The sequence below is a fragment of the Giraffa tippelskirchi genome, chromosome 13 (genome assembly GCF_054371585.1).
Source record: "Giraffa tippelskirchi isolate mGirTip1 chromosome 13, T2T-mGirTip1v1.2.pri, whole genome shotgun sequence".
Classification (NCBI taxonomy): Eukaryota; Metazoa; Chordata; class Mammalia; order Artiodactyla; family Giraffidae; genus Giraffa; species Giraffa tippelskirchi.
The window spans coordinates 66787549-66801104 of record NC_137287.1 but is presented as its reverse complement, the minus strand read 5'-3'; the positions used below and the strand labels follow the sequence as shown (position 1 = coordinate 66801104).

Below are 13556 nucleotides of genomic sequence, written 5' to 3'. Positions count from 1 at the left end.
TGCATTAGCTAAAGAAATTTTTGGCCCACACTTGAAACAATCTCCTCTTAACTGAAATTATAACTGAGATAAAAGGTAGTATATATGGTTATTCCTTTTTTCTACAAGTCAGCATGGCTACTTTTCAGCATAATGTAAGGACATGAAAATACCGGTAAACATTCAGTTGATTTATATTAAATTCAGCAGTACACAAAGAGAGACGTACTCCTCTGAGGCAGGACTCATAAGGAATGAAAAGTAGAAATCATCCCTCCAAAACGGACTTTTCCACGGTAGTAGTAACACAGTCGTGTGGAAAATGAACAAATAAGGAAGTCATGGGTTCTGATCCCACATACATGCTATCTGTCCTCTGAACTTTAACCTCTTTGAATCTATTTTAAAAAACGGGTTTTTTAACAGTTTAAAGACTGGAACCATATATACTATTGTCTCTAATAAAGATGCATGCCACACAGCGGGATACTCATATTACTTCCCAGCCTTGCTTTTCTACATTATAGTGTTTACTATCATGATTTTCCATTAAAATACATTTCATATTGTATAACCTTTTTGTTTTTAACACAACAAAAAACTTTAGAGCAAAAAACAGTTAAAAAAAATCTAAATTAGTACAGAATCAATGAAATTTTCATGTCTGCAAAACTAGGTTTGTAATAATGATAATGACAGTATTCACAATCAGGAAGTCAGAGGAACAGTGGGGTAAACAAAAAGCATTGAAGAAGTAATGAAAACCAGTATACTTTATTTTGAACCAATTCTTGTTACTAAATACAAACTAAAGTTTCTGAAAACTAAAAGCACAGTAAAGAGCAAGGTTTCAAAGTAATGGGAAAGAGCAAACATTGTGACTTTGAACACCGTTTTTGCCAAGTCTCCCACCTCATTCTTTCCCTTCTTCCTTTTCCTGGTGTCCAGTCTCCATTCTATATCCCAATATCCTTCCTCTAACAGGGTTCTGCCCTCAACTGGAATTTAGGGGAAACATTTATACTCCAGTAAAGTAGACCTGATTGAAGGGGAGAATTAATAGAAAGAAACAGCCTTAAAATGTGTGCTACTGTATGTATAAGTACACTGTTCCTGCATCCATTTTTTTGCTATCGTTTACATAAGATTAAGAATTTAAATTTCATTACAATTGTGATTATAATTTACTTTCTATCCAGTAGAATAACTAGATTGCCCTAAAGTTTATATATTAATTTTATTGTAAGTATAATGCACATCTGAGCAAAAACAAAAACAATCCTAAATTATCTAGACTATTTCTATAGTTAAACAAATTCACTTAAACAAAGATTCTCAAAATACCAACTACTTATCTTTTGATTGGACTGTCTCTTATCACTTACTATACCAAAACATTTTCATTTTGAAAAACTGCTGAATTATAAAACAGCCTTCCAACCTTACGTGCAAATTCGAATTGATATGCTTAGGGGATATACAAATTGGCTTAGGTCCTTTCTGTTTACAATATCCAGCTGCTGAACAACTGGTTTTAAGAAAAAATTATCTGGGGGATAATATATTTTAAAAGAGAGAGAAGGAAAGAGGGAGGAAGGGAAGAAGGGAAGGGCCGGACAGACAGTCATCTCTAATCACTAAAATTGGCTCTGTGATTTCACTAGGTGTAACAGAACACAGATACTTACTGTTACCTTCTGACTTGCGTTGTCACCATGGATGGTGAGGAACGGGTTGGTGGCGGCTGGGTGAAGTGGAGGCGCCTGTGTGCCTGCGAGCAGGTTGTTGATGGGTATCTGTGTGGGCCCCGGGATCTGCAGCTGCTGGAGGTCAGGCTGGTGGTGCTGCTGCTGCTGCTGCTGGTGCTGCTGTACCAGCTGGTACAGGAGGGCCTGGTGCTGCTCCTTAAGCAAGAACACGTGGGAGGGGTGAGTGCCCAGCCCAGACAAGCCAGTGGAACAGCCTGCCTTGTCTCTTTTCTTCTTTACTCTGATACTAGGTATTGAAGTGATGTCAAAGTCGTATTACTAAGAAAGACAAGAATCTCATCTGGAAAAACACACTGCACTAGACAATAACCATCTACTGTAAATGTCAATATCATCAGGGACTGGCTTTATTTTCCAAATGGAACAAGCAAAAGTAAAAGAACGCCTATGCAAATGAGAATCAAGGAAAATGGCAATTTAGAGAAGCCACGGTGATCTGTGTTTGGCTTTAGAAATCACTGCATGGTGAAATCCCTCCTGTAATTCTGGGAACTTACAGAGTTATTTTATTATGCTCTTATTCTGAGAACTTTAAAAGTTATTTTAAGAGGTGGGTGCACATGTAATTGCAGTTTCAGATCATGTATTTTAAATAATTATAACTAGGCTCAAATACATCTTTATTAATCAAAATAGGAACCATTACAATTAACACATTTTTGTCAATGAGAAATAAATATGCTTATTCCTGTAGCATAAAAATCCACGCTTTGGGATTCGATGAACTCTTGGAAAGCATTCTCTGCCTCCTGATGGTTGTGGAAGCATTTTCCTTGCAAGAAGTCATCAAGATGCTTAAATAAGTGGTAGTTGGTTGGCAAGACATCAGGTGAATACAGTGGATGAGGCAAAACTTCGTAGCCCAATTTGTTCAACTTTTGAAGCACTGGTTGTGTGATGTGCAGTCGGGCGTTGTCATGAAGAACTGGGCCCCTTCTGTTGACCACTGCTGGCTGCGGGCGTTACAGTTTTCGGTGCATCTCATCGATTTGCTGAGCATAATTCTCAGATGTAGTGATTTCACCCGGATTCAGAAAGCTATAGTGGGTCAGACCAGCAGCAGACCACCAAACAGTGACCATGACTTTTTTTGGTGCAAGTTTGGCTTTGGGAAGTGCTTTGGAGCTTCTTCTTGGTCCAACCACTGAGCTGGTCATTGCTGATTGTCATATACAATCCACTTTTCATTGCACATCACAATCCGATCAAGAAATGGTTTGTTGTTGTTGCACAGAATAAAAGAAGATGACACTTCAAAACGACGAGTTTTTACATTTTCAGTCAGCTCATGAGGCACCCACTTATGCAGTTTTTTCACCTTTCCAATTTGCTTCAAATGCTGAACAACTGTAGAATGGTTGACATTGAGTTCTTCAGCAACTTCTCGTTTAGTTTTAAGAGGATCAGCCTCAATGTTGGCTCTCAATTGGTCGTTGTCAACTTTCGATGGCTGACCACTATGTTCCTCATCCTCAAGGCTCTCATCTCCTTTGAAAAACTTCTTGAACCACCACTGTACCGTATGTTTGTTAGCAGTTCCTGGGCCAAATGCGTTGCTGACGTTGAGTTGTCTCCACTGCTTTATGACCCATTCTGAATTCGAATAAGAAAACTGCTTGAATTTGCTTTTTGTCTAACATCATTTCCATAGTCTAAAATAAATACAAAATAAACAGCAAGTAATAAGTCATTAGCAAAAAAAAAAAAAAAAACAAAACCCATAAAGCGAGAAATACTCATTAAAATAACGTATAACATAACCACATTTAAGAATGTATTCCAATATCAAACAGTAAAGGTCAACAAAACCGCAATTACTGTTGCACCAACTTCTTAACTTTTAAAGTTCTCATTCATGCCAACAGAAAGAGTGCTCTCCTGACGTGGTTATCATACTATGCCTTCCAGCATTCCTAAGTGCTTACCGTGATGTGTCAGGCACTGTTCTGGGGAGAAGTGTTAGAATGTGATTCCTGCCAAGGGTCAAGTGAAACAGTAGTGTGAGAGAGACTGGGGGGTGGTTGCAGGGGGGGTGGGGGTGGGGGTGGTGGCCATGGGTGGTTTCGGGGGGGCTCTCTTGGTTACAGATGCAAGGAGATGAGGGAATTCTCTATGTGGATTGAGTGGGGTGGGGAGGAGGGCAGATGGTTCTAGGCACAGAGAATGCTAGCCAGTGCTGAGGGGCCCTGTGGGTGTAGCCAGCATGACCCAGGACAAGCGAGGAGACCGGGGCTGGAGTGGAATGAGCAGGACGGAGGCTGGAGAAGAACAAGGGCCTGCAGTGTGGCCAAGAACACTGGCTCTTCTCAGAGTACTGTCGGAAGGCAGACGAAGCAGAGGAGTGACACAACCTGACCTGGCATTTCTTGATGGATTCAATGTGAGGTGTCAGAAGAAGAGGGGTGAAGGAAAAACTGCAGGGATTTTTGGCTGAAGCAGCTGGAAGGATGGAGGTACATCAGCTGAGGTGGGGGCACCGTGTGACGGGTCAGCAGTTCAGTGTGGACATGGTATGCCTGCACCGTCTATTAAGAGAGCCAAGTGGCAGCACCAAGGAAGCAGTGGATATGAGAGCTTCAAATTCCAAAGAGAGGCCTGGTCTGGAGAAGTCAGTGTTGGCACAATCTTTAAAACCACGTAGCTGGAGGAAATCCCAAATTCTAGGACCCTCTGAAGTGAGAGGGGCTGAGAAAAAGAGGAGCACCCAGGAAAGGAAGCTAAAAATGAAGAGCCAATTAGGTAGGAAGAAAACCAAGATCCTAGGAGCAAGGGGAAGAGTTTTCGGAGACAGAAGCCGTTACCAGGGGAGACACCAGGTGGGAATGGACTGGGCTGAGCATGGGCAGCAGCTGGAGGAGGGTCCAGCATGAGTTTGCTCTTAAAGTGGGAGAGGGGAGGTGCCGCACAGGACCATTCCTGCCTACATGAAGTTCAATGCTTATCAATGAAGAAACCTCATCCCACAGTCTTGGCTGGCAAAAGAAAATATCAAGTCTAATCCACTCAGTCTTCATGGACTCTGGGTGATTGTGCTAAAAATTTCTTAATCAACCACATTCTAGAAACAAGACACCTACGTGTGACTATTAGAGTAAAATCTTAAATTAACAGGAAGAACCCCAAATAAATTGAAATTTCAGTATTTCATAATATGTGACAAGAGATAAGAAAACAAGATCACATTTTAGTGTAAGCATTTAAGAATTTATATGTAATCTATCCTCATACCACTTTAAGAACAGTGACAACGATCCAGAATTGTAAAATAGACATTTTCAATATATTTTTGACTAAAGCAAGAAAGTCGGTGGGTGTATTTTGGAAAGAAATTACAAAGGCTGAAACCTTGAGTTAATTAAAGGAGTTTCCTCCTAGTCTAACTCAGTGAGATGTGCAAGACACAGCTGGTGCATAAGATGCTTTAGTTCTCTCACCCCTCCTCCAACATGTCTGCTCCACACCTTTTCTCTCCTCTAACCACAATTTCCCTATCTCTGTCAGCTGATGACTTTATTTATAATTCCCATTTAAAAACTAAAAACATCAGAAGTGGGCTTCTTCAACTTCCTGTCATAAAACCCACTTACAGTTTCTGCACCTCCCTCTTACCAGGTGAAGCTGCTCCCTCCTGAAGTGCTCTGCTGCCCTGGCCTTACCCCTCCTCTCTCTGCACCAGAAAATTACCCATCAACATACATAGAGGGCTTCACTGGCGGTCCAGTGATAAGAATCAGCCTGCTAATGTAGGAGACATGAGATCCAGCTCTGGTCCAGGAAGATATCACATGTCACGGGGCAACTAAGCCCAGGGGCCACAGGTACTGAAGCCTCTGCACCTAGAGCCTGTGCTCTACAACAAGAGGCCACCGCACTGAGATGCCTGTGCACTGCAACTAGAGGATCCCTTGTTCGACGCAACTAGAGAAAGTCCACACATGCCAACGAAGACCCAGTGCTGCCAAAGATAAATTAATTTAAAAAAACATACAGATATGTTGTCATTTTCAAAATCAATAGAAAGACGCCCTTAGACGTCTTCCTAATGCTAATTGCTCTTTCACTTCTCTGCTCTTCACAGTAAAATATCTCAAGTGGCCCACTCCCTGTTTGTGTTCCCTGTTTTCTTTTGAACCACTCAATGAAGCTTTTCACTTCTCACTCAAATCACATTCTCAAAGAGTTCCAGACACCTAGTTTCAATGGGCAGTTCTTACTTGTCTCACTAGAGTATTTTACTCAGCTGAGTCCTCCCTGTCTTGAGAAGTTTCTTTGCATGGGCTCTAGGCCATCACTCTGTTCTAACTCTCCCCTCATTCTCTCCTCAAGATCCTTGACTGGATTACTCTCCTCTTTGAGGATGCCTAGAGCCCAGTCCTCAGACATCAGTCTTCATTCCCTACTGCCCTCAGCAAGTTGTGTGAATCTAAACATCACATATGCAGCAATGACTCCAAACTCCTTCCAACCTCATTCTTTCCTTGGACTCCAGACTCATCTAACTGCTTAATCTGTGTCACCTGAACATCTAAACAGACATCTCAAATCAGCATGTCCATAACACAACTCCTGTTCTCTTGCTAAAACATGGTGTTCCTCCTAATCTTCCAAATCTCAATAAGAGTCATCATCCAAGTAAATGTCCAACAAACCAGTCTTGTTGACTGTGTCTTCAAAATACACAATTCTAGACAGTTTCACAATGTTTATCTTGCTCTCATAAATCAGCAGCACCTGGACCACCCCCGGATCCCTTCTCCCCCCAACACACTCACACACTTCTTCATTCAGCAGCTAAACTAATGTTTTAAAATGTAAATTATTGTCATGTCACTATTGTGTTCAAAACCCTACAATTAATTCTTTAAAATCCTGAAAGGAAAAATGAGGATATATGCAAAAAGACTTTTTAAATGGGGATAATTATAAAAGCTAGGCAATTGGTATACCACACTCTCTACCACTGGTACACCTGAATGCTTATTTCCATAAAGAAAGGTTTAAAAAAAAAAATCACCAATGGCTTTCCATCACACTTAGGATAAATCTAAACCCCACACCATTGACAGCCAAACAAGGCAGCCTATGACCTTGCACCCACACCTGCCTGCTCTCCTCCACACTAGCCCAGTCATGCAGCACAGGTGCCCTAGTCCCTCGACCCTGAGTGCACATTCCCTTCTACCTCTGTGTCAGAAAGTCATGCTCCTTCACTTTTTATTCAGATCTGTGCTCAAAAGTCATCTGCTCAGTGGCTGGACCATCCTATCTACCATGGCTCTCCCCCTACTGTCCTCTATTCCCTTATCCTGCTTCATTTTCCTTTCCAGTACTCATCACTACCAAAAAATATGTATCTAATGTTCCATCTCCCCTATCAGAATGAAGCTACATGAAAAGACAAGTCTTGTTCACCAGAGTCTACCAGAGCAGCACAATAATGTTCTAATACCTGTTGATGAATCCATATAATTAATATCACTACAGGTATCATAGACTATACCATGTCACTTCATAAAGTGGGTAATCTATACCTACACACTGAATACTTATTATAACTTTGATCACTTGCTCCTAATAAAGATCAAATATTATCAAAAGGAAGAACTTACTGGTGTGAGCTGTTGCGAATTTAACAACTGCTGGAATTGCTGTTGATGAAGAAATATTTGTCTTTGCTGGTCAGAAAGTAATCCTAGTCCTGAGGCACTGAAAAATGATGAAAATTCTTACTTTCTACTGTAAACCTCTAACTTTTTTTTTAATGTAAAATGAAAGAACTTCTCAATTTGATGTTTAATAAGTTAACAAGTCAAGTTTTTTAACCATAACACTTTTTGAAAAACAACGATGTAAAAACTTCTTTCTCTCTCTCTGCACATATACAGGTAAACAAGAACTCACATTGTCAATAAATGTTTTGGTTCCCTTTTTATTGTAAACCAAGCAGGCACTAAGTTGTTTAATGGAATAAAAATTTATATGCACATGTAACACTTTATTTTCAATCATTCAAGGGTAATTTAACCCACACTAAGAAATACATATTAAAACAAAGAAAGAATCCAAACATACTAATAACTGATTTTACTTAAACTTTTTTTATGGTCCCGACTATCAGTAAAATTAAGCACCAACAAAAAGAGAGCCAGAAGAAACCGTTTACTACTATCCACTACAAGTCCATTTAAAATGATTTATTCCTCAAAAGTATGTGCAATAACAACATGGCTTTGCCATTCAAATGAAATTCCAGCACAATGAAACAGCAAGTCTCACTCCCTGGAAATTCAAGATAAATATTTGACCTTCATCTTATATCAAAATCTTTGATTACAAAGCTAACAAAGTTACATAGCTGAATTTTAAGAACCAACATTCACAGGTGATCTTCATTACAATATTACTCTGCTCCAGAATTTTTGATACATGAAGTTAAGAAAAATAGCATTTAAAACAGACATTACAGATCAAGACTGAAATTTTCAGTACAGAAAATATTTAATACTTATGTTTTGTTACTAAAAGTGATTTAACTTTGTATTTAATCTGAATTACTAAAGTGTCAAAAATAAATGGTTCCTGATATGATATATTTAGTTTGTGGATTTTACTTTCTTAGAGCACATCTACAAGGGACACATTAAAAAATCCCTAACTAAAGCATGGATAGCATTGGTACCATGTTGCTCTAAAAACCACAAAAGATACTTATAAGTTTCTTACCTGTTCGTCAGTGTAGCTGGCATTGGATGTGTTGCATTAGGTGGTACAGTTGTGTGGGTGAGGGGGGTAGGGTTCTGGGATATTGTGACAGGGGTCTGAATAACCCCATTTAAAGCTCCTACAATGCCATTAATTGCCAGTTGGTTACCTGGCAAAGCTCCAATTATTCCACCCACTCCAGGCACGGCAGGAATGGTGGATGTTACAGTCGGCATTCCACTAGCCAGTGCCCCCACTGTCACACCATTGACCTGCTGAACTCCACTAACGCCTGAGCCCTGCTGAGCTGGACTCTGCCCGGCAGGAGGTGGAGTAGAAAGAGCCGATGAGCTGCTGGTGCTTTGTCCGCTGGAGGTTAAGTCCTAACATAAGAAAGAATAGGAACCTAGTTGTAAACAACACAGCAAAACTGTTTAAAATTACTTTAAACCATTTAATGTGATATACTGTTGTTTGTAAGTAAAACACACAAATGAAATTAACCACACCAAAATTACCTGATTTAATACAGGAAGAGAATTATCAGGTAAAAAGCTGTTTCCTAGATGAGGGCTCTTACTGCTGTTCAAGGAATCAGTAGTAGGAGCTAGAAAGAAAAAAAGACAAAAAGAAACCTACTTACCTGTTGAATTACATTACATGTAAGATTAAAGGCTTGTCTAAAAGCTTAGTCTGAAGCCCACATTAAAAACACTTAAACAATAAGCCTTGCTATTCTTAAGACCAATTTGAATGAAAAAATCTATGTCTCTATTGAATATCATGGCTTTAAATCAATAGATATATATCATCATATACTTAAATTTTATCATTAAATTCTGTACTACAGATGTTAGAGCAAATTCAAATTGAACATTGAACAGGATTCTTTATGCTCCTCTAAAATAATCTTCATATAACTGGTCACCAGTTATTATTCACTTATTATGAAAAAGATAATGAAAAGTCCATCCTACCTTCCTTAGATCCACAATAAATTCATACTCACCATTCTGTGCTGAAAATGCATGCATTTGATGAGATGGGCTGGGGTTTGCTGTTATTGTTGGAAAAGGCACTGAGAGCTGTGCATTCAATAATTGAAGGCGTTCCTTTTTGGCAGTCAAGTTTTTAATCTGTTCCTCTAATCTTCGATTTTCTACTTGAAGTTGATGTAATGACTTCAGCATCCCTAAAACTAGCAGACATTTGAAAAAAGACAATTTCACACACAGGACTAGGAATTTTATGGACTTGTTTCAGTAACTTTAGAAATGAAACAGAAAAGTAGAAATTCTGTAAAGCATTTCTAAGTGACTAGGTTCTATTTCTAAATTTATATGCAGATATAAATATATAATATTTCTACCTATATAAGCATAAAGGGATATTGTTCCAACATATACTGTGTAGAAACTTTGTTGCCACTAACAAAAAAGCCAAATCTAGTTCAGGTAATTTCCATTCTCAAATAAAAACCACAAGAACATTTGATTTTCATCAAAATAAAAACCTAATTAAAAATTCAAAGTGCTCGCCATGATTTTTCATTAAAATCATTTTTTAAAGGGCAAAGAATCACACCAATATTCTTCGACACAAATAAAGAGCACAAGCATTTGTTTGCTGCTTGGTTAAACTAAGCAAGCCACCCGAAGACACTGGACGAGGAAGCCCAGCTGCTCAGCCTGCGGATCCACACACGCCCAGCAGGGAGCAGTGTGCACGCACCGAAGCCCTACTCCCGGCTCCCAGCAAAGGCGCGTCCTCTGCACATAGGCTGTCCTGTTTCACCACCTCAAATACTTTTTCCATCCCTGCCACAGCTTGGACCTCTCAATGGACAGCAGAGATGCCATGATGATGGACACTTTAAAGTTCTATGCATTAAAAAGTTGTATTTGTTTAACATGCCCTCAGGGCCTTCAAAAGACACAATTCTACTGGTACAGACACATACAGTCATTTCCCAAGGATTTAACTTTTATCCCTCCTCTTCAAGATCCCACACAGATCCCTTAGTGTACCCAAATGAGATGCAATAAGACTAAGCTAAACCTGTCCTCCAGCTATCCATGTTTAAAGGATTATCCCGGCATGAATTTCCTCACAATTAGCATTTTTTGTCAAGAGCACCATTCATAAAAATACCAAATTTACAGTACCCATCTAATAATAAGCAAAATATTTTGTTTTGTTTTAAAAAATAAATTTGTAAAAGCTTATACCCCCTCAAATTATTAGAAAAAAAATAAAAATAAAACATGCATTATTTCCACCAGATAGATATACAGATACAATATTAGGCCATTTAACATTAGACTACTTCTCTAGTTAACACTATCTGTACTAACATTTTTTCGATTTTGGCATTTCTCTCATTCACAGCTCTCCGTAATACTTAAAATTGTAAAGATATTAAATACGTATATATAATATACACTACATAATTTAGCAAGTAAATGATATAACTATTATGTAGTATAATATATATATAACTTAGTACTTATTCTTTCTCATCCAAATTATAACATCAAGAGAGTTGGCCTTACTTGACTATACATTTTTAAAAATAAATTCTGCAGTGGTGAGCAAGTTTTATTCAAACAATTAAGCTAAAAGAAGCTACAGCTCATATTTTTAGTAAAACTTAACTGATTAGAACAAAGTAGAATGTAGAAACAAAGTACTAATATTTTAATATTAATAATTATAAAAAGTAATAAGAACCAGTGAATTCTACAAGCCAGCAATGTTCATTATATCTTTTATGTCATCTAACCCTCAAAACAATACTGTGATATAGGTACATTATTATTCTCATCCTATAAGTGGAAAACTACAGCATACTGACAATAACACACTTGCCCAAGATCACACTGTTAATAACAGGTAAAAACAGAATTCAAGTCCAAGAGGTAAAACTGTAGCCTCTGTTCTATTAAGCCACTACATTACACTTTCTCACCGTATTATATAAGACATACATCATAATTTCAATGCTATTCTTGACAAAGTGTGACTTCTACATCTGTCCACCTGAATGTCTGTTCATCCATCTGTCCATCCATCTATTGCTCTTCCTTTAAAGACAAGAAGAGAATACTTACTGTCACTAGGAGTGCCCTGTTCTAATAAAAACTGCTGTCCTTCACTCCACTGCCTCTCCAGAAGCTGCTCTATGCTGGCTGCTACTGGGGGCAGGTTTTCCAAACTGCTGTTGCCTGGTTGGTCATAGCGGATCTGTAAGTTGCTTACAGGGGACCTGTTGGAAACATTAATCCTCAGGTTAAACAGGAGGAGGACCCTCCGAGGGAAGTATATTCACATTCCTCACCTTATGCTGACTCTTCTCCTGTACAAGTTTTCTAACATCAGGTTATCTAGGCTAAAATGATAAAACCATAATCTACCCTAAAATTAGTAATTACCATCCTTCCTCCCCAAGTGGTCAAAACCAAGGGAATAGCTGGCATACAGGATAAGTAAAAAACACTAGAAAATATAAATACACTACTAATAATCTCTGAAACTGGCAATAAAAGAACTTAATGCAACTTTATAAGACAAAAGGGAGAAAAACAGGATTAGAAAGATTCACACTGTACAGTTAAATGAATTTTTCCTAACATCTCTTAGATCTGTACTTCAAATGATAAGAACTTAAATATTCCAAAACAAAAATTACTTATATTAACATGAACATGGAATGTTCTCTCATTCAGTTTTTGTTTTAAATACGTAAATGTGCTCATTTCTGGTCTCCGGCCTCCATAATTACATAATGAATAAGGGCTGTGGAGTTTCCAAAGTATTTCCATATAATTATCTTCACACCAACCTAGTAGTGAGAAGTCAAAACCTGCCTTACTGGCTCTATTTCTATTTGAGGAAACGAGATGGGGCTTTAGTGACTTGTCCAAAGACAAACCGCTAGTGAGTGACAGAGCTGGCCAACAGCTCAGGGCCCCTCACAGCCTGCTAGCATTCTGCTGCAGCCCTAACACGCATCTTCACAAAAATCCCTTCAAATAAGAAGTTAAACAAATGAGTCTTTTTATTCCTTCCACATGTAAACACTGAGTGCTATACATACAGCTCCCTGTCCCTTCCCAAATAGTACATTATTGCCAGGATAATGTAGGCTATTTTATTCCAGGCTGATTTTTAAAGAATAATATACACTCAGAAATATGTGCTAAAAGTAATTTAGTGCCATTTTTTGGTGTTAAATCCTATTTAGCTAACGAAACACAAAGAACTACACAATGCAAGATAGCACTAAGGAATCTTAACTAATTTCTAGGGTTGCCTGTATGATATTTTAAATTTAAAAGGAGAACACAGAGATGCTTCTTCCACTAAACATATGAGCAAAAAAATCCATTAACTTTCTCCTTTGGGAAAAAAAGAAAAAAACAGTACAGAAGTAGCACAGCATAAATTACAGATTGGTCTGATGATGTTTTAATTGTGTACTTCAGACTCCTAGTTTCAAAAGAATAATATTTAATTTTCTGAAGAGTTCAACTGGGAAAAACAATACAACCTTTATTTCAACCAAGGATCATACAGGAAAAAAGGAACTACTGATGCACCACTAGAAAATAGCTAAATTAGAGGTTATTGGATGAATCTAACGTTAAAAATCCTCCTTAACAGACATTCCCAAATAAATAATAAATATACAAGCAACACTGCTTATATATATTCATGGTAGTCACTACATAAAATTTTTAAATAGAATTTTTAAACTTCCATAGTTGAAAAGATATTAAGTGGGTTTCTTCTTCCACCTGCTCCATTTTCACCCAGTCTAATATCACGCTTGAGGCAGAGTTTACAAAATTAGAGAACGGAGAGAACACAACTAGAAAATGGTATAGAAGTTGAGAGTGGAATAAAATTAATAAAAATACAGCCTATTAAATAATAAAAACATGTACTGTTAGCAAGAATAATCTGACATATATATTAATATTATAAATGATATTTGAACTCTCTTATATAATATCCAAGGTAATTTCACAGAACAATATATTTGCTATACTTCGTTTCAAACAATTTTAGAGGGATTTTAGAGACAAGTCATAAGAACTTCATTTA

The 13556-nt window shown here is 38.0% G+C and overlaps 1 protein-coding gene across 50 annotated transcripts in view; it reads right to left on the bottom strand.

Moving 5' to 3' along the window:
• Positions 1-13556, bottom strand: part of MLLT10 (MLLT10 histone lysine methyltransferase DOT1L cofactor) — a 205848-nt gene that overhangs the window by 1759 nt on the left and 190533 nt on the right. For 20 of the 50 annotated variants that reach the window (XM_081556678.1, XM_081556683.1, XM_081556689.1 and 17 more), the window contains 6 exons: positions 11561-11715; positions 9460-9648; positions 8969-9057; positions 8472-8833; positions 7358-7454; positions 1668-1883 (listed from right to left, as the gene is read on the bottom strand). In XM_081556678.1, the coding sequence (XP_081412804.1) occupies positions 1668-1883; positions 7358-7454; positions 8472-8833; positions 8969-9057; positions 9460-9648; positions 11561-11715 (1108 nt within the window). Of the gene's footprint in view, positions 1-891; positions 1019-1667; positions 3401-7357; positions 7455-8471; positions 8834-8968; positions 9058-9459; positions 9649-11560; positions 11716-13556 lie in introns of all 50 variants that reach the window. The other 30 variants (XM_081556681.1, XM_081556686.1, XM_081556692.1 and 27 more) reach the window with 4 other exon arrangements.